The 26,833-nt window shown below is 41.7% G+C and overlaps 1 protein-coding gene across 1 annotated transcript; it reads left to right on the top strand.

Moving 5' to 3' along the window:
• The first annotated feature begins 801 nt into the window (after positions 1-801).
• On the top strand, positions 802-26,622 carry LOC124280457 (xanthine dehydrogenase/oxidase-like). Its single transcript, XM_046716395.1, is given in 35 exon segments — positions 802-858; positions 1,105-1,162; positions 2,668-2,764; positions 2,907-2,979; positions 3,668-3,703; positions 4,693-4,819; positions 5,135-5,196; positions 5,639-5,740; positions 5,847-5,988; positions 6,504-6,671; positions 7,283-7,359; positions 7,692-7,785; positions 8,321-8,433; positions 9,016-9,200; positions 9,332-9,386; positions 9,388-9,495; positions 10,753-10,963; positions 11,636-11,817; positions 12,900-13,019; positions 13,220-13,441; positions 15,457-15,524; positions 15,949-16,014; positions 16,758-16,845; positions 17,683-17,769; positions 18,091-18,282; positions 18,854-18,999; positions 19,768-19,951; positions 20,621-20,749; positions 21,406-21,480; positions 21,828-21,880; positions 22,051-22,165; positions 22,383-22,469; positions 23,221-23,388; positions 24,222-24,389; positions 26,276-26,622. Coding segments are annotated over 35 exon segments (3,966 nt in total). The 3' UTR covers positions 26,327-26,622.
• The last annotated feature ends 211 nt before the right edge of the window (positions 26,623-26,833 follow it).

The raw sequence follows: 26,833 nt of genomic DNA, 5'->3' as shown, positions 1-26,833 counted from the left end.
TTGGAGATCATCTACTGAAGGGAGGAATTGGGTTTAGCAAATAAAGATGCATAAAAAGAGGCATAAAAGATAATGATCGATAAATGAATTAAACATGTCAAAATTTAATTCTGGACTCGAATAAGCCCAGAAACTCTCCGCACTATGGCCCCTTTCTGATAAAGGATTTGACAAGATTAAACATGCAGTTGTTATGAATATATGAATAGAAAAAAGAATAATAGAAACATGAAAAAGTTTGTTTTCGAAAACTTGAAATATAAACTCGTTCGCCCATGGGCCGGCCAATGGGCGAGAATGTTTAGTTTAGCTCAAAATTCATGTTTTGGAGTTTGTAAATGAATGCAAGTATGTTTATAAGTATCATGACAGAAAATTCAACTCATTTTGACTTAATTTGGCTAATTTAGAGTGATATTAAAATATCTCGCCCATAGGCGAGAATATTTACTTTAACTCAAAATACATGTTTTCCCATGTTTTGGAGGTTATAAATGAATGAATAACAACTGCATGTTTAATTTTGGCAAATCCCTTGTCAGAAAGTGGCCACAGGGCTGAGAGCTTTTGGACCTTTGTGAGTCCAGAATTAGATTGTGACGTGTTATTAGCTTTTTATCATGAATACCTATACCTGTTCGTAAGCAGGGAACTAGGATACAATATGAACATGACTGACATAAGTTGTAGGTTGACAGACATAACAGTACACAAATACAAACATGTATACCACCTTATGAAGCCTTCATAAGAAACCTCCATTTGCGATTACAGTCAGAGAGACCTTCCTAGCAAAGTAGAATGGGTCACAGGGAAGAGGTTACAGATGAATTGATCTTCTTCGTCAATGGTCTTAAAGTAAGTATAATTTGAGATAAGTATGCTGCAAATATTTAAAATCGTAATTGTCCATCTACTCAGCCGATAACGATTCTCTAAGAAATACTGAATTAATACGTTGTCTTGTACACAGTTTACACATTTTATTCAATGTCGAGTAGACCACCTATTTCTTCGTTGTTGTCACATTGGTCCCTTGAGCAAAAAATTGTCCACTAATTCACCCTGTGGATTTTTATCATTGTCAACTTCATATGTTTACAGATCGTTGAACAGAATCCCGATCCTCGTGTCACACTCCTACAGTATTTGAGAAATAGACGTAAGTTCAGCCATGCACAATGTTTACTTTAATCCGAGAGAAAAGATGTGCTCAAGTTTTCTACGATAAAAGGCTAAACATTCAAAGCCTAATCTACCTAAGGAGGTTGTTCAGTCCACTCGTAACAGTTTGCATCTGATAGGCTGCATTTAAACAAATTCATAACTCTAACATACAAGTGACTAGGTATCCTCTGTTGAATATAAATGGTCCTAATTTGCTATGGTGCTGTCAACAAATATCTCCAGCTGAAAGGACATACAAGTGAACAATCACCCATACGGATATGTTGTCAAACTTTCCAGTGTTAAGGGCAGACAGAGGTGTTTAAGAGGGGAATAGAGAACCTCGATGATGCTCCAAGACCAGGATGTCTTTCTACTGTCACCTGTTTCGGAAAAGGTTGATAAAATACAAGACATGATTATGCATGATCCACGACTCACCACAAGCAACATTGCCAATGTCGTGTGCATCTTTCATGAGAGGAATGAACTGGATATGACAAAGCTTACAGCTCGCTGGGCGCCAGTGCTTTTCGCTTCTGATCAGAAACGCACCAGGGTCATCATCTCTTGTGAGAATATTTCGTCCATTTGTGGCCCACCCAGATGATTTTGCCAAGCGATCTGTAACAATGGGTCAATATTGGTTCGCGAATATCAGCCATTTTAACGACTCCTTTTCCGAGGAAGGCAAAGTCAGTTTCGTCAGCTTGCATGGATATGGGTGAGGTTTTCTTTGATTCCAGAGGATACCAAATTGTTGACCACACTCGGAATAACAAGGCTAAATGTCGTGGAAAACGTACAGTGTTGTAGCACCTGGACAATGCACATGTTCTCGAGGCTGTCATTGCTATATCTGCAGTCGATAACTGTTGCCCATCCCAACAAAACTTGTCAATACTTTTAGGGAAGCTCTTCCAAAAAACCTTCTGCCTAGCATTGTGCGAAGGATGGCGCCATTTCCTCGTGGAACGATTTATAACGCTACTAAGAAATCGAAATCATTCTGAACCAGGCACATTAGCTTTGTTGGTAGAAGTGTTTGGAACGTGGAAGTAGTGTGTGTAATGTTGATAATTACCATACATATCCATCGAAGAAGTCCATTGCATTTCGGCTCATGGCGTTTTCGCCATCATTTATACACCCGAATTGATAATGTTGACGAAGACCCCGATCATCATAGGTCAGCTATGATTTTCACCCATTCACCATGTTTATCAGTGATGGCATTTGGTGGATCATATGGTGTAATTGCCTCCAAGGCACCAATGGCTGAGTGAGTTTGACCATTATCAGTACAAACGCATATTTCGAAATGTGTCAGCAAATGCAAGTAGCTTATTGTTACACGTGTGCCTTGTAGGACAAGCAATTACATGATACTATTTTCGATTAAATAACATACTTCCCTACATCCTTCCAGTTACGTGTATTCTATATGTATCTGCTAACTTGTTTTTGTTGTTGAAATCATAATTATTGTACATGCTACAGTACGTCTGACGGGCAGCAAGCTAGGATGTGGCGAGGGCGGATGTGGGGCATGCACTGTGATGGTGTCCCGATACAACAGTCACACCGACACTATATCGTATCCTTTGAAGTGGAAATACTTCTACAACAACACCGGTACACCGTGTATACATATTGGCTATTATAAGCTGTATATAGGGATGTAACTTAGTGAAGAATGTTCAGAAGTCCCGAAAGCTTCAATGACCTTAACAAAACAGCCATTACTCAGTGAATGCGTGCCTGGCTCCCGTCTGTTCTCTCCATGGCCTGGCTGTCACTACAGTAGAGGGTGTATAGGCAGCACCAAGACCAGGCTACACCCAGTACAGGTAAGTCTGTTCTCTCCACGGTCTGGCTGTCACTGCAGTAGAGGGTACAGGCAGCACCAAGACCAGGCTACACCCAGTACAGGTAAGTCTGTTCTCTCCATGGTTTGGCTGTCACTACAGTAGAGGGTACAGGCAGCACCAAGACCAGGCTACACCCAGTACAGGTAAGTCTGTTCTCTCCATGGTCTGGCTGTCACTGCAGTAGAGGGTATAGGCAGCACCAAGACCAGGCTACACCCAGTACAGGTAAGTCTGTTCTCTCCATGGTTTGGCTGTCACTACAGTAGAGGGTACAGGCAGCACCAAGACCAGGCTACACCCAGTACAGGTCAGTCTGTTCTCTCCATGGTCTGGCTGTCACTACAGTAGAGGGTATAGGCAGCACCAAGACCAGCACACCCAGTACAGACCAGGCTACACCCAGTACACCAGGCTAAGTCTGTTCTGTTCTCCCATGGTCTGGCTGTCACTACAGTAGAGGGTATAGGCAGCACCAAGACCAGGCTACACCCAGTACAGGTAAGTCTGTTCTCTCCATGGTTTGGCTGTTACTACAGTAGAGGGTAGAGGCAGCACCAAGACCAGGCTACACCCAGTACAGGTAAGTCTGTTCTCTCCATGGTTTGGCTGTCACTACAGTAGAGGTACAGGCAGGCAGCACCAAGACCAGGTTACACCCAGTACAGGTAAGTCTGTTCTCTCCATGGTCTGGCTGTCACTACAGTAGAGGGTATAGGCAGCACCAAGACCAGGCTACACCCAGTACAGGTAAGTCTGTTCTCTCCATGGTCTGGCTGTCACTGCAGTAGGCAGGACCAGGCTACACCCAGGCAGCACCAAGACCAGGCTACACCCAGTACAGGTAAGTCTGTTCTCTCCATGGTTTGGCTGTCACTACAGTAGAGGGTATAGGCAGCACCAAGACCAGGCTACACCCAGTACAGGTAAGTCTGTTCTCTCCATGGTCTGGCTGTCACTGCAGTAGAGGGTACAGGCAGCACCAAGACCAGGCTACACCCAGTACAGGTAAGTCTGTTCTCTCCATGGTCTGGCTGTCACTGCAGTAGAGGGTATAGGCAGCACCAAGACCAGGCTACACCCAGTACAGGTAAGTCTGTTCTCTCCATGGTCTGGCTGTCACTACAGTAGAGGGTACAGGCAGCACCAAGACCAGGCTACACCCAGTACAGGTAAGTCTGTTCTCTCCACCACTACAGTACAGGCAAGACAAGGTTACACCCAGTACAGGTAAGTCTGTTCTCTCCATGGTCTGGCTGTCACTACAGTAGAGGGTACAGGCAGCACCAAGACCAGGCTACACCCAGTACAGGTAAGTCTGTTCTCTCCATGGTTTGGCTGTCACTACAGTAGAGGGTATAGGCAGCACCAAGACCAGGCTTACACCCAGTACAGGTAAGTCTGTTCTCTCCATGGTCTGGCTGTCACTACAGTAGAGGGTATAGGCAGCACCAAGACCAGGCTACAGAAGTACAGGTAAATCTGTTCTCTCCATGGTCTGGCTGTCACCACCGTCAAGGGTTTGGGAAGCAGGAAGACCAGACAACACCCAGTACAACTAATATTTCCTCTGAAAGTCAATATTTCAATTAACCTTCTTAAAATGTATGCAAGACCGTGTTCATGTGACATGACAATGAGTCCCATTTGTTTCCAGGAACGCCTAGCTAAAGCCCACGGCTCTCAATGTGGATTCTGCACCCCAGGCATCGTCATGTCCATGTACACTCTGCTCAGAAACAACCCACAACCCACCCAACAACAGATAGAAGACAACTTTGACGGTATTACCAGGTTATGAGGGTTCCAAGCCTCACACTGTACAAGTGGTACCTGTATTTTGTATCGATCTCCTGTAACAGAATCGCTTCCCGCAATAATTTCATCGCAATACTCATCGAGGCTTAAGGTCAGGGCAAAACCAAAATATCCCGATGAAAAATAATTGATGGGTACGACTTCATCCATTTTCTGTCAATGCGTTCATGAATTTGGTATTTCTCTTTCCTATTTTTGTTTTAGTAAAAACGTGATACTGATAAACTTATTGGTAAGGAGTGGTTATGAATGTCTTGATGGTATTTTTCACTCATTGACAGGAAACCTGTGTCGATGTACAGGATATAGGCCAATTCTGCAAGGATTCGAGTCATTTACCAAGGTTGGCATAACTGTGTTTAGGAAAAAGTACTCTCTGAACAAATCCTCGCTTATAAATTAATTGAGTGAAAGATTAGTCAATAAATTTTTATTTGAATGTTCTGTAATTGACAAACATACTGGTCCTATTTCTATTATTTCTGTACGAAACACTGTTATATTGGCATTTCATAAATGCTGATGTAAAACAGTTTCCTACTTTATTTAAACTGATAATTTTGTTTTCGGTTAGGGTGTTTGTGGCATGGGCGAGGCGTGCTGCAGGAATAGAAATGGATCAACTCTCAACGGAACGCATGTACGTATTTCATAGCTGTATAATGTATACATTTGACGAGATTTGTGAACAGGTTTAGAAAAAATGATCGTGTGAATAATGATGAAAGTGATGATCAAGTTGTTTAAGATGTGTTTTAAATAACCAATGTCATTTTTCCTTCAAGAGTAATGCAAGCAGTAACGGATTCACTACCAATTCAGCTAACGGCGTTAATACACTGCCATACGACCCGTCTCAAGAACCAATCTTCCCTCCAGAACTCAAGGTAAGCTTTCTGTATTAATTTACACCTGCAACTTAGCATGTTGTTTGAAACTGAAAACCTTATAGAGACATAAGCGAGTTTTGTTCGTCTTCTACATCTGTTGTAGACGAGATCCAGATCTTTTGAAACCTCATTATGCTACAAAACTGACGGAATGACGTGGTACCGGCCAGTATGTTTGGAGGAGATGTATGATCTCAAAGCCAAGTTTCCTCAGGCTAAAATGGTTATTGGTAACACGGAAGTGGGTGAGTGTCTTGTTATGAACACTTCTGCTGATGTTACTATTTTTTTACATTCCGTGGGGAAGGCTAAACATGTGGCTGCTAAATCGTTCGCTCAACCTGACGAAGACCCGGGTTCGATTTCCCAAATGGGTACAATCTGTGATGCCAATTTCTGGTGGCATTCCCCATGGCGTTGCTGGAATATTGACAAGAGCGGTGTAAAAAACACTCACGCATTATTCTGAATCTGTTTTTTTTTCTGGAAGTAGAATAACCTGCCCCGAAAGTTTTAATTTCCATCCTTCATCTCATTGCGTTATATGTTTAATATTCAGACATATGCTAACTGAAGTATAACACTTGTTTTAGTTTAGGTATGACCTCGCTCTATTCGTCGTCAGACAAGTTCTGAATAGGGAATGTTCTTCTGCGTATATGTGCTAATGGACGCTAATTCTACAGTTAATATGATATTATATATGTAATACAAGACATGTCCAAGGAGTTAAGCAAACGCGTTTTGTCTCCTTCGTCAGGTATTGAACTAAAGTTCAAGAAGATGGACTATCCCGTGCTGATAGCGGCTACTCACATACAAGAGCTGATGGACATTCGGGTCACGGACACAGGGTTGGTGTTCGGTGCCTCGGTCACTCTCTCATCCCTGGAGTCAGCCTTGAGGACGGCTGTAGCCGAAAGACCAGGTGAAAGAAGAACTCATCGATAGAATCAGTTCAAATTCTGAAGAAATATAAGCATGTGTTATCGTTTGTGATGTATTGGTTTTATATGTGTCTTCACCTTCTCAAATATATCTTAACAAATGATACCAAAAAAGGTTAATTCAGTAAATAATAATTTCGCTCTTCAAACAGATTTAACACAATGTCTTCAAAACTGTTTTGCATTCTTGCACCATTCTACTTTTACCATGTTCTCACTTCTACACTTTTGATTATTACTGTGAATTTTCGATACCCCGGATGTTTTCCTTATTAAATTTGGTACCATGAAAGCTAAAGCCTACGTATTTTCAGAACATCAATAATTTATCCAAAGAATATATTTGTTTGAACCTGACGTTTTGATTGTGTGGTAATCTTATGTTTTAGGTGAATTTGTATTTCAAACCCAGGTGTATTTAACAAAATGAGTTGTTGATCTATGTCGGTCAGTGGGCTCTGTGGTCCAAGTTCGAGTATTAATTTTGAATAAAAAATAGAAAAATATATGAATAAATAAAATCAATAAGCTGAGTTATTCTTTTCAAACAAATAAAACTTGCTGATGTATCTATACTTGTTTGTCTCTCCAGAGTCTCAAACTCGTGTCTTCGCGTCTATCCTTGAAATGCTGCGATGGTTCGCTGGTCATCAAATCAGAAACGTAGCGGTGAGCGCTTTATCATGAACATCAAACATTCATTCATCGCAGTGTAGTGGTATGGTATTTACTTTCAACACTCAAGCTGTGTGAATACATTTAGAGCATGATAACAAATTTGCCCACAGGCTACACTGACTGAAACACTGACTGACTGAGTTTGATTTTACGCCGCTTTTAGCAATATTCAAGCAACATCACGGCGGGGGACACCAGAAATAGGCTTCACGAATTGTACCCATGTGGGGATTCGAACCCGGGTGTTTGGCGTGACGAGCCAACGCTTTAACTACTAGGCTACCCCACCGCGCCCTGACTGAAACAAGGCTTGTTTACTTCAGAGTATTGGCGGAAACATCATGACCGCCAGTCCCATCTCTGATCTCAATCCGCTCTTCGTCGCAGCTGGGGTACAGCTTACCGTTGGATCTAAAGGTACTGTGCACGACTTGGAGTGTGTGTTGCAATCTGATGAAGAATTTGAAATGAACAGGTCCCAATTCCCAAGCAATGATGAAAGAGTCAATAAACGGTTTAACACTTTAAGTGACCCGTGACCTGATCCAAAAAACGTTCGTAGCGCTGCGTCATTTGCAACCTTACGATAAACTATAGAGTTACGACAGGTCGTAACGTTATGAACGCTCTATGGATCGGGACCATGTCTCATAGTTGTACCGCTGTGATGGTGTAAACTCCCATGCTGAAAGTATGCTTGCGATAAGCCGGACCTGGCTAATCCTGAGTCGAATTCAACATGCATGATGCTTCTGATGTTCGCGGTGTTAAGATAACAAGATGTTGTAATATAGATGGAATATTGCAGGCTCTGACGAGCCAAACATTCCTTCTTTCACAGGTATTGTAACCTAACAGCCAGTAATTTTGTCAGTGTGGTATTCGTAGGATTGTAGACGCATTTCGTTATACATGCACGTTTAACATCTAAGGAAACTATGTTTTCTTTTAGCAAAAGGAACCCGTGTGGTTAAAATGGATAAACACTTCTTCATCGGATATCGAAAAACAGCTATATCTGCAGATGAAGTTCTTATTTCTGTCCATCTACCGTATACTTCTGAAGTAAGTTTTGGATGTCGTATTCTTCTGGGTCATCTAGGTATATAACATGATAATCATTTTAGATTTATGCTTAATTTATAATTATTAAGTACGGAATCGGGTGGTCAGGCTTGCTGACTTGGTTGACACATGTCATCGTATTTCAATTGCGTAGATCGATGCTCATGCTGTTGATCACTGGATTGTCTGCTCCAGACTCGATTATTTACAGACCACCGCCATATAGCTGGAATACTGTTGAGTGCAGCGTAAAACTAAACTAACTCATTATCAAGTAACGTCAATGCTGCCTTCATTAGACTATTTTTCCCGATAAAATACATAACTTTGTTAAAAATACTTCTAAAGAATGCTTCTAAAGTTTCGAAAACAAACGTCGTTTCAACACCCTATCCAATTTCATTACACAGAAACAAAAATAGTAAATTACGGTTATAACGAACGTAAAGGGACCACATATTTCAGTTCGATATAACCGCATTTCAAATATCAGTGCTCTGGACAAAGAAATCCATCAGTTCGTCATTAGCGTGTTCGTTTTAAACGTAGTTTACTTTACTACACAATCCGTTTCGCCTTCAGAACGAGTACTTCAGCGGCTTCAAACAGGCACATCGCAAGGATGACGACATCTCCATAGTAAACGCTGGCATGAGGGTAGAGTTTTTGGAAAGGACAAACGTCGTAAGGGAGATAACTCTTGCATATGGTGGCATGGCCCAAACAACAATTCTCGCCCCGAAGACGATGGAGGCTCTAGTGGGATGGTATGTGCACATGGTAACGTATTTTTAAATTGCCAAGTTAACTTTCAGGTATCGTGAATGGAAACTGTAATTTGTAACCATGCCTATTTCATTATTCTTGAAATTTGTCCATGTTGATAAGTCTCTTTCAGTGCCTGGAATGATGAGCTTGTAGACAAGGCTTGTCGAACTCTGGAGAGTGATCTCCCCCTTGGAACCCGGCTCACCAGGTGGCATGGTAGAATACCGCCGTACACTCACAACCAGCTTCTTCTTCAAGTTTTATCTGTCTGTCTCGAAGAGACTTATTGAGAAGGTACTTGTATAATGCTTTTATTCACTTTATAATTGCGCAGGGCAAACGTCGATACTACTTACTAAAGCCCAAACACTTGTCAATATTGACATATTTTCTTTCTTTGGTATAACAGCTGTATACGTAAACGGGGGGCGGTGGGGTAGCCCGGTGGTTAAAGCGTTGGCTCGTCACGCCGAAGACCCGGGTTCGAATCCCCACATGGGAACAATGTGTGAAGCCCATTTCTGGTGTCCCCCGCCGCGATGTTGCTGGCATATTGCTAAAAGCGGCGTAAAACCAAACTCAGTCAGTCAGTCAGTATAAGTAAACGGGTTGTGTCCTTCCTTTCTCACACTTAAAGGGGGCGGTGGGGTAGCCTAATGTTTAAAGCGTTGGCTCTTCACGTCGAATACCCGGGTTCGATCCTCCACATGGGCACAATGTGTGAAGCCCATTTCTGGTTTCCCCCGCCGTGATATTGCTGGAATATTGCTAAAAGCGACGTAAAACCCAACTCACTCAACTCACTCACTCACTCACTCACACTTAAAGGCTAATGCCATTGTAACCTGTGTTGTTACTTTCTAAACACAAATATCCAAGATACAGGTTTGAATGAGTTATGGTATATTTTAAAGAAGATTGTGTGAATAGCTTTTAGTTCAGATATTCACAATTGGTTTCCATAATATATGAGGTGTTTTAGTGTGTTTACTCGCACTCAGCAATATTCCAGCTATATGGCGGTTTAGGTCTTTTAGTTAACCTGAAACAATTGATTGAGTTAACTTTAGTTTTAGCAATATTCCAGCTATATGGCGGCGGTCTGTAAATAATCGAGTTTGGACCAGACAATCAAGTGATCAACAGCATGAGCATCGATCTATGCAATTGGGATACGATGACATGTGTCAACCAAGTCGGCAAGCCTGACCACCCGATCCCGGTAGTCGCCACTTACGACAGGCATGGGTTACTGAAGATCAATTCAAACCCGGATCTTCACAGGTCAACCTGAAAGAAAGAATCACATACGGAGGGAATTCGAAAAAACCCAATGGTGTTCCCATTTGAACTGGTGTATGCGTGCGTGCTGGTGCCCGTCCTTAGCGCTAAGACTACCTTAAGTCTATGTTTTGGTATAGGAGTTCCTGTCACCTTAGCGGACACCTAGATGTACATACCAGTTGAGCGTATCTTTAATGCTTAACAATGAAGGATTATAATGCTGAAAACTGATGAAATTAAACATACTAGTATTTCATAAATTTGTAGGGACATCACGCAAACAACAAAGTTGTCTCAGAGATTGTGTCGGGTAATGGCGGCATCTCCCGGGCGGTCAGTGAGGGGATCCAGGTGTTCGAGCCAGTACCGGACGGGCAGTCGCTTGATGACGCTGTAGGGAGGCCGCTCGTACATGTTTCTGCCCTACAACAGACGACAGGTGAAGCTGTGTATGTTGATGATCTCCCGAAGCACGAAGGTAAGTAGGTTCAGGTCAACTATAATGAGTGGTGCAGAGAGAAAGGAGTATGTTTTGCCAAGGTTTTGACTGGTAATGGCAGTGTATGAAATAAGCTAAAATCCCAGCAAGACATCAGGGCTGGTAACTTGAAAATGTTATCAGCGCAAAATGGATTTAACCAGACCAGACACCAAGATTGGTGAATTTACTCAGATGTATGGAACATCTAAACATTTTCCCAGACCATCGGGCTGGCTAACTGTAAACTTAGACTGCCTGTCAGAAATCTAGCCCGTCGCGGTCGGTCGGACGGACTTTATTTCATACACTAGTAATGGTCCATAGTTGCGTTGGTAGGTTTATTCATCTGACGAAAGAGAATTTTGAAAATCACCGCAGCAAGACTCCATTTTATTGTGAGAAATAACGCTGGTGACAGAATTTAAGCTGGAGCTGAAACTGAGAATGAGATACAGGACGGGCAAGGCATTTTAACGTTGCCCACATCACAATTGCTTGACATTGCCGTGGGCGTGATGTCGGCAATATGCAATGCATCACCACAGACATGCCAACATTCAGAAGACCGGCATCAACATAGCAGCGCTGGATTGCTTCATCAATGTGTCAAAAGTATTGCCCATATTTTAACGTTTTGTCCAAATAATGTTCTATAATCGTATCTTTCAGATGAACTCTACCTTTCCATGGTGATCAGTACCAAACCCCACGCCCGCCTTGTGACAGTGGACCCTTCAGAAGCACTGAGTCTGCCCGGTGTAGTCGACTATATAGACTACAGAGACATCACTGGTAATAAAAGATGGGGAGCCACCGGATCCTATGAAGAAGAGATCTTTGCAGAAAATGAGGTGAATAAAATACGAACTTTTTCTAAATAAATTTGATTAATTCAAACAATGTGAATTCATAAAAGATGCAAACCAAAGAACCATTTCCCTGACACCCATACCAGTACATGTGCACCTATCATCAAGAGATCCAATGCCGATTTATCTATGATTATAATTAGATAAGACACATCTCTATGTTGTCAATATACTGTTACGATCAATAAAGGTTTAAAAAGGATTTTACACCTTTAGTTTCTAGTAATAATTGCTATCTTACAACCGTCAGTGAAGTATGACAGTTGAGGTTATGACCGCCAACGATCTTGAAGGGCCATAAGACCACGGTAATACCGCCACAATTTGACAAATACTTATTAACTCGTCGAGGCATACTGCGTATGAATCTCGCATGGACGAATTCAGGGTTTCCTTCCTACTCCTCTTGAAGAGCCTGACCAAGTTCAGTCGTGGTGGTCGGCGGCCTAAGATGTTGCCGCACAGGTTTCGCTTCTATTACGCAGACATGTTCAATGGGGAAATAATATGCGATTTTCGGGTCATGTCATTCTACGGAGCTTGTAATGCTGATGTCATCGTCGCCCTCAAAGACAAAACATCTTTCTCAAACCCAACAACAGAGACTTTCAACATGTTATTCCCGACAGTACTTTAAAGTGATCCTTATATGCCCATTGGGTTTCGTTCTGTCGTAGTTATGCCAGATCATACCATACTCGATTTACCGCCAAATATCGAGGAATGGAGTAAATCAAATTGTTTGATAAGTAGAATCCACAAGAGTTGATGAATATTGTATCATTTTGAACTTAGTTTGAGTTATATTATTTCCAGGGAAAGGATTTGATCCTCGGGGTGGGAGATTTATCCTGAACGGAATATTCTTCATGCAACGATATTTGGTACTTCAGAGTGTTTCAGCTCAATGCAATTCGAAGTGATTCTGTCCTCTAACAGAATCGCTGAGAAATTTGAAGAGGTGATACGATCCAGCCACACTTGTAGCAAATTTGGCTCACTGCATATTCAGAATGTATTGCTATTTTTGATTCATCAGAAGATAATTTCTGTTCCAATTGTAGGTTCTTTGTCAAGGGCAGATAATTGGCGCCGTGGTTGCCGACACACAAGAGCGGGCTCGTTGTGGTGCAGATAAGGTGAAGATTGTGTACGAAGAACACAAACCGATCATCACAATAAAGGTATATGATCACAACAAAACAGAAATGGTTATCCAAAGATATCAAACGAGAGAATTGACAAATTTCTTTTCTTTCTGACAACAGTTCACGCATTCGTGAACATTTGCGTAACCTCATCCTTCTTAAGAATAGACCTTGCATGTTGGCATAAGTAATAATGGTGAAATACATAATGTCATGTTTCTACATTTCACCTCCAGGAAGCCGAAGCAGCCAAGTCCTTCTTCGATAAAGTGATCAGTTTGTCACGTGGTGACCTTGAAGTCGGTTTCAGCCAATCAGATCACTTCCTGGAAGGGGAGATTGAGATCGGATCTCAGGAACACTTCTACCTGGAAACACAAGCAGCTGCAGCTATTCCCAGTAGGGAAGAGGGTGTCATGGAAGTGTACACTAACTCACAGTTCCCGTCTCATATACAGGTATATTTGTAAATACACTCATCGGAATGTAACTATCTCTTTCCATGTCTCATTCATTATCTCGATGCCATGAAAATCTGGCTCAGAATTATACGTATACTAATTACATAGATAGATATGGAATATAGATTGAGTACGTGGGATCGAATCAGTGTTCGGTACCGATCCATACCATGCACGGTTCGCCAAGCTCACAAGAGGTTTCCAAAATTGACAAACGTCTAAAATCTGTGCCATTTTGAGCTTTCCTTTCACACGAACCCGCGTAGATCCGGGTTACATTTGATTTTCAGCAACCCATGCTTGTCGTAAGAGGCGACTAACGGGATCGGGTAGGCAGGCTCGCTGACATGGTTGACAAATGTCATTCTGTTGCTATTACGTAGATCGATGCTCATACCGTTGGTCACTGGATCGCCTGGTCTCGACTCGATGAATGACGTTTTGTCCAAGGTCATTATTTAAGTATGACCGATCGTAAGTTTCAGACACACCAAGAAGACAAATGTTGCATGACTAATACCGGCGCTTTAGTTAACTGGTCCACCCTAACCAATCATGTGTCTTAAAGCAGTATACAGTGAATTACTGTGATATGTATCAGGAATATGCATGATTTAGTCAGAAACAAAACACCCACGATTAACAAAAGTAAGACCAACGTTTTAGCCTGATAACGTTGAGGTGAAGATATGTAAAATTTGTATGTAAATGTGAAAGTGTTGCATAGCTACTTGGCATAATTATTATGAACATGTACATATATAAAAAGTTGGTATATTAACCCTTCTAGATTTAAGCAGTGCCTTTGATACCATCGGCTATGACAAACTCATCCATCGTCTCAGGGGTGATTTCTCCATTGACGGAACGGCTCTTACTTGGTTCCAGTCGTATCTATCGGGTCGTGTTCAGACCGTCATAATGGATGGTCATTACTCTGACTCGGCCAGCATCAAGTATGGTGTTCCACAGGGGTCGGTCCTAGGACCAGTCCTGTTCACATTGTATATAACAGAGCTCGGAAGCGTAATTGATGAGTACCGTATGAATCGTCATCACTATGCAGATGATGCACAGGTTTACAGATGCTTCACTCCTGACAAGGACCAAACAGATATTGCCTCGAGAGACATGTCCCAATGCTGTGTCAGTATCAAATCCTTGATGCTAGTAAATAAACTTGAATAGCAGCAAGACCGAATCTATTCTCCTGGGTCCAGTGAAACGGAGGGATCTGTGTGCTATTGATTCCTTCGAGTTCGACAACTCATATATTCCTTTCGCAGATCAAGTCAGAGATCTTGGTGTAATCCTAGACTCCAATTTGTCACTTGACAATCATGTCTCTAATCTAGTTAAGACCTGCTTCATCTCACTCCGGAACATTGGCAATATCCGTCAATACCTGACAACTGAAACAGCAACAACTCTTGTTCTATCCCTTGTCATGAGCAGACTTGACTATTGCAACTGTCTGTTGAACGTGCAACCAAGTCTCAGATACGAAAGCTACAAAGAGTCCAGAATGTAGCAACACGCATTGTGACAAGATCCAGGAAAATGATCATATCACTCCTCTTCCATACTTTCTACACTGGCTGCCCGTGGATTTCAGAATTGAGTTTAAACTTCTCTGCCTTGTCTTTATTTATCCAGTCTTCTTTCTCTGTACAAGCCTTCTCGTTCGCTCCGTTCACAAGATAAAAGTTTTCTTCTTGTCCCTAAAACTAAAACAGTGCAGTATTCAAACATATCCTTTGCCTATGCAGCACCAGTGGCCTGGAACAGACTTCCACAGAATCTCAGGGACTGTACTGACTTTGTCACTTTCAAATCCCAGTTAAAAACACAATTGTTCAGGACAGCCTTTTCAACTATAACTCTGTAATTTGTTATATTCTATCTGCGCTTTGAGCATGGACTGCATGGATACCAGCGCATTACAAATGTGTTATGATGATGATGATGATGATGATGATATACACGTGTTAGTGATCTTTAATATGTTGCAGCACGCAGTAGCAGAAACACTGGGAGTGAGAGCCAACAGAGTGATTTCTCGTGTTAAAAGAATAGGTAGGTTGCAATACCGGGTTGTCCCATTGAGAATCGCTGGTTAGAAGAGATCCCGAGGAGATCTATGCTGTTGTAAGACGTGACCATAGGGATCTGTCTGTTAGGCTCGGTGATTTGATTGCCGACAGAGTTGATTGTTCACAATTTAAATCACAGGATTGTCTGGTCCAGATTCGACTGTGTACTCGATGGTTTTATACACGGTACATGAGTGAGGGCGACGTTAAACAGCAAAACGTGAAACAATAACAATATGGGTAGAAAACCTAAGTGACGATGGTCATTGACGTTTAAGATATATTGTTTGTTCAGTAAATGATTTTCTGTAAATACAATACCCTGTTAAATGACCTCTTGTTCATTGTGTTCTATACATTAGGTGATATAACCTTTTAAGTGACTTTTCTTGTTTTATTTTTCGACAGGAGGAGGATTCGGGGAAAACAAAGTCGAACTGTCTCAATAGCGCTACCAGTAGCAGTCGCAGCGCACAAGTACGTAATTAGCCTTCTTTAAATATTGAAGGTTAACGATCTTTGTCTTTTATCTGGGTAGTTTGCATATATGCAGAATATCAAATTCGTTTAAGAATTATGTTCACTCTTTGCAATCAGTATCTGTGGTAGATGAAAGGTGAACATATGTACATGTCTGTCTTTTTTGGGGCACCTATAAAAGCAAAATTACCGGGGCAGTCAAGATTACACTTTGTACCGTTTCATGACATATGTTTCGTCCGAAGGACTTGCGAAAGAAATGACAGAAATGAACCTATATTAGACATTCCTGTCATATGATATGTATACATTGAAGTGAATTGGCAGTTGCGAGTTGCTCTATTGAAATGGCATGATTAAATTATGCATACATTGTCAGATCTCAGAATCATAAACAAAATGCATCCAGACCAGTGAAGATCCGGGTTAGAATTCGTCTTCAGTAACCGTTGTTTGTGGTAAGAATCGACTAACGGCTTTGAGTGGTCAGGGTTGCTGACTTGCTTGACACATGTCATCGTATCCCAATTCCGTAGATCGATGCTCATGCTGTTGATCACTGGGTTGTCCGGTCCAGACTCGATTATTTACGGACTGCCACCATATAGCTGGAATATTGCTGAGCACGGTGTAAAACTAAACTCACTCACTCACTCAAAATGCATCCCGTTAATTAGCCACGCTTGGTACGATTTGTATCAGTAATAACGCCTTTAATTCTCCACGTCATGACATTCCAGACTTGGCCGACCGGTCCGCTGTATGCTGGACAGGGATGAGGACATGGTTATAACAGGAACACGCCACGCCTTCATCGGAAGATATAAGGTAGAACTGCGCGCATGTCAGTTGGGAAGTGATGTGCGTACGGGTTGTTTTTAACAACTCAGCTATTTTTGGAATATACGGATGTCGCCTATTTAGAATCTGTCTACGAGTAAATTCTTGTTTAGTGATGCAACTGTTGAGTTAGGTGCATTCGAAAGGTTGAATTGGATGAGAGAGAAGGGGGATGTGGTGGACATCGAACCCTATTCTCAGTGGTGGATGGAATGGTCATCAGTGCAGTAACCCAATCTCCATCAAAACCCACTTTACAGCAACCTCAGGGTATAGTTGGCTTTACTTATGATCATAATTAGTGTCTGCCCTTAACCCTGAAAACTGCAGGGCCTAAGGACCCAGAACCATAAAAAGTTGTGGGTCCTGATCAGAATGTGTGGGCCCTATATGTTGCTACTGTATAAGTAATTCCAAGCAAACAAGGCCATACGGGCATGCAGAAAAGAAAAGCTGTGGGTCCGAGTGGTATTCATTCGGCTTCGGGCCTGAGGACCGACGTTAATTTCGAACGCTGATCATAATACAGTACGTTAATTGGGCGGAGGTTAGTGCTTGAAGTGTACGCTCACTCCAAAGACCCAGGGTCGATTCCCCGCAATGGTACAGCGTGTAAAGGCCATTTACGGTCTGCACCGCCGTTATGTTGATGGCATGTTGCAGGGTTAATGGTAACTTTGTATCCGTTGTTTTCTAAATATGTGTTTATCTTACGGATAGTTGGACGTAAAACATGCTGTTATTTAAATGGATATGAAACATGTTTTTTGTTATTTTATTGATCACTGGCAAACTAGTAATAATAAACTGTGTTTGGGCCAACAGGTTGGGTTTACATCTTCGGGAAGAATTATGGCGTACGATGTGAAACTCTTCTCGAACTCAGGTTCCACCGTTGATCTTTCACCAGAGGTAATTAAATTGAAACCTTTCATATGTTATCAACTTCGTTCGATATAATGACAACATATTATTTAAATATGTATCGAAAGGTTCATAACTGAAGGGGCAGTGGGGTAGTCTTGTGGCTAAAGTGTTCGCTCATCACGCCGAAGACCCGGGTTCGATTCCCCACATGGGTACAGTGTGTGAAGCCCATTTCTTGTGTACCCTGCAGTGATATTGCTGGAATATTGCTAAAATAGGCTTAAAACCCTGCACACTCACTCACTCAATTGGAAGTTCGTCGTCGTCTTGAATCCAGATGGATTTCACATAGACTCTTTTACCCAGGTGATGACGAAGGCCGTGTCTGGTGTTGACAACGCCTACTTCATTCCCCACATCACCGTCGTCGGCCGGATGTGTAAGACAAACATCCCATCAGCAACTGCGTTCCGTGGATTCGGAGCACCACAAGGCATGTTTATGACCGAATCGGTCATCGACAAGATGGCCGACTTCCTCAATATACCTGGAGAAATGGTAAGGGGTGGACACTAACATAGAAAACCATGTTTCTGTCAGTAAACTGATTGCTTGTAACATGTTAGAATTCAGGGAGCCGATAGGGTAGCCTAGTGGTTAAAGTGTCCGCTGAAGACCCGGTTCGATTGCCCACATCTTGTGTTCTCACCGTATTGTTGCTGGAATATTGCTAAAAGCGGCGTAGAATTCTGGCATCGTTGTATTGATTTATATATGAAGCTGCAACATATGAATCATTGAATCATTATATCTTGTACATGTTGTGTTGCTGAGAGAATCTGACATTCCGTCTTCTTGAATTCAAAATTCGTATATTGTATATCATTTTTCAGTTCTACTTTATGGCATACAAAGTTATAAGGGCGGTGGGGTAACCATAGTGGTTAAAGCGTTCGCTCGTCACGCTGAAGACCAGGGTTCGATTCCCCACATTGGGTACATTGTGTGAACCCATTTCTGGTGTCCCCTGCCATGATATTGCTGGAATATTGCTAAAAGCGGCGTAAAACCAAACTCACTCACTCACAGATATAAACTGTACAATGCGTGTGAAATATATTTTTTTCAGATACGAAGTCAGAACCTGTACAAGGAAGGGGAGTTAACCCATTTTAACCAGGCTGTCACTGACGCGAACCTACCACGACTGTGGTCGGAATGTGTGTCACAAAGCTGTTTTACACAGAGACGTAAAGAAGTAGACAAGTTCAACAAGTACATTTCTCTTATTTATATAATATTATGTATGACCTGTTTGTTCTATCGTTTACACAGCTCGTGCATGCGATCAAAGAGGCCTAAACTGATCTACCTACTATTATGTGCCCAACAGAACACACATTTTAGAGTGAGTTTATAAATTTATAGTCACAGCGGCAGTATTTTAGCCATATCGTGACTAAAACAAGTTATTCATTCAAGACAAAATAGTTAAATTATAAAATCCTGTTGATAAAAGGACAGTCAAAACAACTGGAATGACACAGAAATAATTGACGTGATAGATCAGGCGGGCACTGGTTCGTTGACGTGCTCGATCGTACCACTGTGACATGGGATGTTGCCCAAAATCTCAAACACAAGTTGTATGGCAGAGACTGGAATCAAGTTTCAATGAGAGTGTTACAGTGACACAGAACTAAACAAACAAATTTGATATCGTCCACACAACATATTCATATTGGTAATACTTTAAAATGCATCAAGTGATCGTAGATAACCATGAAACGAGGTGACGACGTATGGGCTGTTCTGTTGCATGGGTTTTTAAAACTGCTTGACCATGTATTGTATACTAGACAGTGACAAGGGACAACACAGGACGTCCAGGTGGACTTTTAGCACATTATACAAGAAATGAAACAAACACTTGACGTCACTTCCGGTGTTGGTCACTGGACCCACAACAAAATAAAACTAATCCTTCAAATTCAAGAACCCATTAATACAAACAGTTTGAAATATGGTAATAATATATTACAGTGGAAGCCGATGGAAGAAGCGCGGTTTGTGCGTGATTCCAACAAAGTTCGGCCTGTCGTATGAGGCTCCGTCTAGGTTCCTCAACCAGGCTTGTGCCTTGGTGACGCTGTACCTGGACGGGTCTGTGTTGGTGTCTCACTGCGGGACTGAGATGGGACAAGGTCTTCACACGAAGATGATCCAGGTACTTCCTAACTTAGAGTATACAGGATCACATTTGATTGAATGATGTTACTATTATACTGAAGATGTGTAACAGTGAACTACGGTTATAGCGATTTCAAAGGGATCACTAATTTTAGTTTGTGAGTGAGTGAGTGAGTTAATATTTAACGTCACATCGGCAATATAATTTTAGTTTGTGATAAGCATAGTTCGTTGTAGGACTTCCGACTAAAATATGCACTGGGTGGTTGGGACAAAACAAGCACGTACTTTAAATCTGTCACTTCGTAATATAAGTGTGTTCGATATAAACGTAGTTTACTGTATGTCCACATTCCCTTCATCCATATAGTCTGAGACCTTGTGCTCATGCTACATGCTTGCAATATTCCTTCTATATATATGGCGGTGTTCTCTAAATAATCGAGTTTGAACCAGACAATCCAGTGAGCAACGATGCATGGTTGTATTTCTCTGAATCATAATACCATGCTCAGCATGTAACAAACTGCAAACCGTTTACACTCTGTATTGGTGATACACACTTAACGTGTAGTAACTCACTGAATTTACGATTATACCGATAATAATTGCATGACGGATAATTCCATATGTCAGGCAAGTTCATTTAAATACACAATGGTTTCAAAGATGATGTATGATTTCCAGTAATTGTTGTATTTGACAGGTGACCAGTCGAGCTTTAGGTGTTCCTGTATCTGACGTCTTCATCAACGATACTTCAACAGATAAAATCCCCCTCACCAGCCCCACCGCCGCCAGCGCAGGGTCAGATCTCAATGGAGGGGCCGTGCAGGTGCGTGGGTATATCCAGATGGTCACAGTGACAGAATGGCGTATTTACGTAATTCGTCTCATCGGGTTTACCATCCTGTTTTTGCCTGCCTGATTAACTATTGTCCATCAAGCTCTGAATAGAAACTGCCCATAAAAGGATTAAAAGGCATCAAGAGATTAAACAGTATGTTCATGTAATACTCTTGAGTCCTTCGCGTCGAAGAATGAGATCATACATTACGATCACCCCTTTTTAATCGAACTGTTTTAGGCCGATCATCGGACTACTTCTTGACCTAACGCTTGGGTTAAAACATGAAATAGATTTAAAAAACAATGTTTCTTACTACCTAATAAATGATACTATTATTAGTTTGTAACGAAAGTGCTACGGTGAGAAATTATCTTAACTTGGACAAGATGCAGACTAACACAAACTAAATGAATAAAGTTATAATCCCTTAATAACATAAAGAATAATTTTATCACATCAAACGAAAATCGATATTTGTGGAAAAAACGTCCTTAATAACCCAGGGTAATTTCGGAGTCAACGTTAGGACGTATTGTGTGGCTGTAAGTCCATTCATAGCATATTTGATGGGACATGATCATGAAAATGTATTAAAGAAGACAAAGTGGGTTCTTTGAATTGTTTGTTAAAATCCATTTCAGAATGCTTGTGAAATACTGAGAGGGCGTCTTGAACCTTACATAAAAGCCAACCCAAAGGGAAAGTTGTCCGACTGGGTAAGTGCTTTCCTAGTGCTATCCTAATGTTTCCTAGTGTTATCCTAATGTTTCCTAGTGTTATCCTAATGTTTCCTAGTGTTATCCTAATGTTTCCCATTGTTATCCTAATGTTTCCTATTGTTATCCTAATGTTTCCTAGTGTTATCCTAATGTTTCCTATTGTTATCCTAATGTGTCCTATTGTTATCAGCTAATCTAAAAGTGAGACTTTGTTCCTATTTAAATTGTGATAAGGAAGCTTCTCGGCTGTTAACGACAGAAACAATGAAATTGAAAACAGTCCTTGCTCAATCTAAATGAATATTGCACAGTGAAATGACATCAATGTTTGTTCTGATTCCTAGGTTAACAGCGCGTACATCGATTGCGTTCCATTGTCAGCCTCAGGTTCGTTCTTGTAAGTAGTTTAATACCTCATCTGGTGCGACATATAGGTTCAGGTCAAACATGCAGCGTAAAATATGTAGTAGTACACAGAGCAGTATAATGAATGAATGAAGCTCGTGGCGGTGGACAAGGTTAACTTCTGAAACAGTGACTATTGACAGAGCCACCTTCACCTTTCAGCACAAAGGGACTGGACTACGACGAGAAACTAAACAAAGGCACGTTCTTCAACTATTTCACGTGCGGCGTGGCCTGCACAGAGGTGGAGATAGATTGTCTCACAGGAGACCACCAGGTGGGTTGCTCTCTTTGATTCATTGCTAAATATGATGATGAGTATGCAGTTTTATTAGATTTTCATGAATTATGGAAATTTTCCTCATTGACTATAGTAGAACACATTCTTCTGTGTGTGTGTGTGTGTGTGTGTGTGCGTGCGTGCGTGCGTGCGTGCGTGTGTTTGTACGAACATACAGATGGTCGGATGCATATGTCGCTGAAATATGTTTCAGGTTTTACGGACCGATATTGTGATGGACGTTGGCAGAAGCCTGAACCCTTCGATTGACATTGGCCAGATTGAGGGTGCTTTCATGCAGGTAAATAGGTTCCTCCCCTACCGCAGTGTTGGAAGCGCGGCCGTTCTGGCGTCCTAACACAAAACCCTCCCACTGTAAATCCTTCCACGACAAACCATTTTTGATAAAGGTACAACTCAATGCTTCTTAGCGTCCAAAGTGACGTCAAGGTGATTAGTTTAATTTATTGATTTATCAAATTAGCATTATATTGAAAATAGGTGACTGGGTATTAATAGGATACATGTAAATGATATCTGATATTTGTCGGGAAAACTTAACGTTGTATGTTTGGTGTTAGAATCAATAATAACTCAATATCAATAATAACATAATTTTTGTCAAGTGCGTGTTATGTTGTACTTCCTTCTCGTTTAATGCACTGAACATAACATAAACATTTGCTAACCTTTTGCATCTGTACAATGACGTTCGTGTTTCTCCTTCTCTACTATAGTTTTTTGTGTTATTTCTAAGGTTGTATTTTATTAACTAGTGATGTCAGATTGACTCTTGACAACTCTGCCAGAAATGCGCTCTCCTAGGTTGACGCCGTTTAATCAAGTTTCAATTTGCGAATTATCGAACCCGTACAGCACCCCACCCGTAAACGTTCATGTCATGGCTATGGACAATATATACCCAATCCTGTTCGATGTTCTCTTTGGATCAATCTTTGAAATCATAGGAAGCCAAATAAATAAAGGTTACATTATTTAAGGCAGTAATTTATTTTAATGGAATATGACATATAAGCATTGTTTTTCCTCAGGGATATGGGTTATTCTGTCTCGAGCAGCAGAAGATCTCACCGGCAGGAGTTGTCCTTACTCGAGGCCCGGGGACATACAAGATACCAAGCTTTAAGAACATCCCGGTCAAACTGAACGTCACCTTGCTGAAGGACAGCGTCAATAAACGTGCAGTATACTCTTCCAAGGTAAGCGTGAGCAATTTGGTGATGACAGTGATGGTATGATATGTGCCACAATGGGTGTAGTTCCCATCAGGATCTCCCGATAAGAGTGAGTGAGTATGGTTTTACGCCGCCTTTAGCAATATTCAAGCAACATCAAGGCGCGGGAGACACCAGAAATGGACTTCAGACATTACCAATGTGGGGGAATCGAACCCGGGTCTTCGGCGCCGCCGCTCCTCTCCCGATAAGAAATCCAATCCATGAATATTGATAGCAATGATATATTGTTTCGCCAGGGTTTGTAAATGTGACTTTGCTGATTGTCATCCTAGAAAACATTGAACGTTGCTCATCCTGTCAATTACTGTTTTTAAATATTTACACAGGATTCCTGAACATATTTCGCCTGTTACTGAATTTGACATTTACCCACGCCTATCACAGGACTGCTCGTACTTGTCCATGTTTATTTATACATTTATTTCAATTTGCCATCAAAAATATGTCCCAAGATATGTTATGCATTTCATTTGGGTGGAAAATTAACCAGTTTAATTTTTTGTGTGCTCAAGATTTTTTATTGTACAGGAAAACGATGAAAAAAATATTTTAGAGTTAATAAATGTAACACGTCACAATTTGATTCTGCAAACCCAGGATGCCAGTTTCTGACAAAGGATTTGTCTAAATTCAGCATGAAGTTATCATGAATATATGCTCAGGATGAAAAAAAGACTTTTCGAAAAGTCAAAATTTAAACTACCTCGCCCATGGGCGATAATATTTACTTTTACTCAAAATACGGTTTTTTTTATGTTTTGGATATTTTCAAAGATGATCTAAATGTGTTAAAGGGTATCGGTGAACCGCCTCTGTTCCTGGCATCGTCGGCGTTTTTTGCCGTTAAGGACGCCATCAAGTCGGCGCGAGAGGACGCTGGGGAGAGCCGTGAGTTCCGCCTGGACAGTCCAGCCACGCCCGAGAGGATCCGGATGGCGTGTCGGGATCAGTTTACCAAACAGGTGAAACAACATGGAATACGGGTTAAAATTAGATGTACCTCATTAACTGTTAATAACAACCTCAATAACGCCACCCTAGCTACAGCTACTAATGTAAAGCAAACAGACTGAAATGGAAAATATTGAAGACAATGTGTTTCTACTGCAGGATCTTGATACTTCTTTCATGACCACGACTAAGGTTGTCGTGTTGTCCCGACAGGTCTTACTGACAACCAACCGCCTCCGTGGTGTAGTGGTTAGAGCGTCCGCCCGGAGAGCGGAAGGTCGCGGGTTCGATCCCCGACCGCGTCATACCAAAAGACGTTAAAATATGGTACTTGTTGGTCCCTGCCTGGCGCTCGGCATTAATGGGTACAACAAGGACTGGTCGGCTCGGAGTCAGTATAATGTGTCTGAGTGGGGTATTCATGCTTCACTGCGGCATGGTATCTCAGTGGGCTTGCACCAAAAACCAGCTTAAGTCTGGGCTAGTACAAGCAGCCGCACATACACATACACACGCATGCACGTCGTCATATGAGCGAAATATTCTCAAGCACGACGTAAAACCCAATTTCACCTCACCTCACCTACTGACAACCACTGTAGCTGTTGCGTCTCTTTGGTGTTTTGACACTTCTGACAACAATTATGGCCTATGTGTTTCGGTGGTTTCGTGACTGACAACCATTTTGGCTGATGTGTTTCCGTGGTGTCGTGACTGACAACCATTATGGCTTATGTGTTTCCATGGTGTTGTGACTGACAACCATTATGGCTTATGTGTTTCTGTGGTGTCGTGACTGACAACCATTATGGCCTATGTGTTTCCGTGGTGTCGTGGCTGACAACCATTATGGCTTATGTGTTTCTGTGGTGTCGTGACTGATAACCATTATGGCCTATGTGTTTCTGTGGTGTCGTGACTGACAACCATTATGGCTTATGTGTTTCCATGGTGTCGTGACTGACAACCATTATGACTTATGTGTTTCCATGGTGTCGTGACTGACAACCATTATGACTTATGTGTTTCCATGGTGTCGTGACTGACAACCATTATGACTTATGTGTTTCCATGGTGTCGTGACTGACAACCATTATGGCCTATGTGTTTTCGTGTTGTCGTGCCTGACAACCATTATGGCTTATGTGTTTCCGTGGTGTCGTGCCTGACAACCATTATGGCTTATGTGTTTTCGTGTTGTCGTGCCTGACAACCATTATGGCTTATGTGTTTCCGTGGTGTCGTGGCTGACAACCATTATAGTTATGATTATGAACCCTTATAGTGCTTCTTCCTTCCTGACTACAGCGCCAGGCTAGTGATCCAGCGAGCTTGAGGTGACGGGATCGAGCCCACCTGTGACCGGGTGTAAAATCCTTGGAGTCAACTTTGTGTGCAGACTCTTCAGTGTTGTCACAACCCTTAGTGTACAGTACACAACCCTGTGCACTTATAAGAACCCACGAATCCATTGGTATATGACCAGATGATGGCCACATGAATACGTGCAAGCACCCAGTTGCGGGTACAGCAACGTGCAGCAAACTTGGACAAAGTACTGTGACTATGTGTCCCAGTCCACTCAGCTGTGAATGGGTACCTCGTAAGGATGGGGATGCCACAATAACTCGGTGCGCCTAGTAGTGAAATGCCAAACATAACATATGTTACACTTTCTAAATGGATTGTGTATTCATAGGATTGTGTATTCATAGGATTGTGTATTGATAAAAGCGACCCACTAACCCACCTTCCCATCTCACCTACTACCTCATTAACTCAGTTCGCATAGTAATTTTATCAGTGAACTGGTAATAGTACATTGTTGACAAGTCCTAGATCTATTATTTCTGCAACATTTTCCCGACGACTACAGATAGTATTTGGTTTTTTTCAGTTTCCCGAACCTGCAGAAGGGACTTACAGGCCATGGTTTGTGGACCTGTAAGGCGGACCTGAAGGAACATTTGTCATTTTCATAGATATTTTACACTCATAATTGGACTGGAGCGTATTTTGGAAGAATCATGTGATTTTGATTTTTAAGCAAATATCTAGTCTTGACACGTTACCTTAAAAGCGGATTGTGTGCTTTGTACCTCAGTTCACGTGTAGATCACCTTCGATGATGCAGTGTGTTGGCGGCTGACGTGTCCAGGGTGTTTATCGCTGTTTGTAGGTATTAGTACATAGTAGTGAGGAAGAGGACCAGTCTCGGTGATGATGACTGTTATGTGCTAAGAACGAATACTTGTGCTAAGACCGAATACTTGTCGGTATCGTATCGAAATATGGGAGATATATCGGAGTAAAATAAATGTTGATATGATAATAAATAAAAAATGAATGTTTTGAGAGTGCATCACCATTTGCACTTCCTTATTGCCATAGTTGTTTGTACAGTAATCGCTCTTGAAAGATGATTGGTGTATGACGTGAACTTGCATGTGTACGA

The sequence above is a fragment of the Haliotis rubra genome, unplaced genomic scaffold, assembly GCF_003918875.1.
Source record: "Haliotis rubra isolate DU_JTF1 unplaced genomic scaffold, ASM391887v1 Scf268, whole genome shotgun sequence".
Classification (NCBI taxonomy): Eukaryota; Metazoa; Mollusca; class Gastropoda; order Lepetellida; family Haliotidae; genus Haliotis; species Haliotis rubra.
This window is presented reverse-complemented; position numbering and strand designations above follow the sequence as displayed.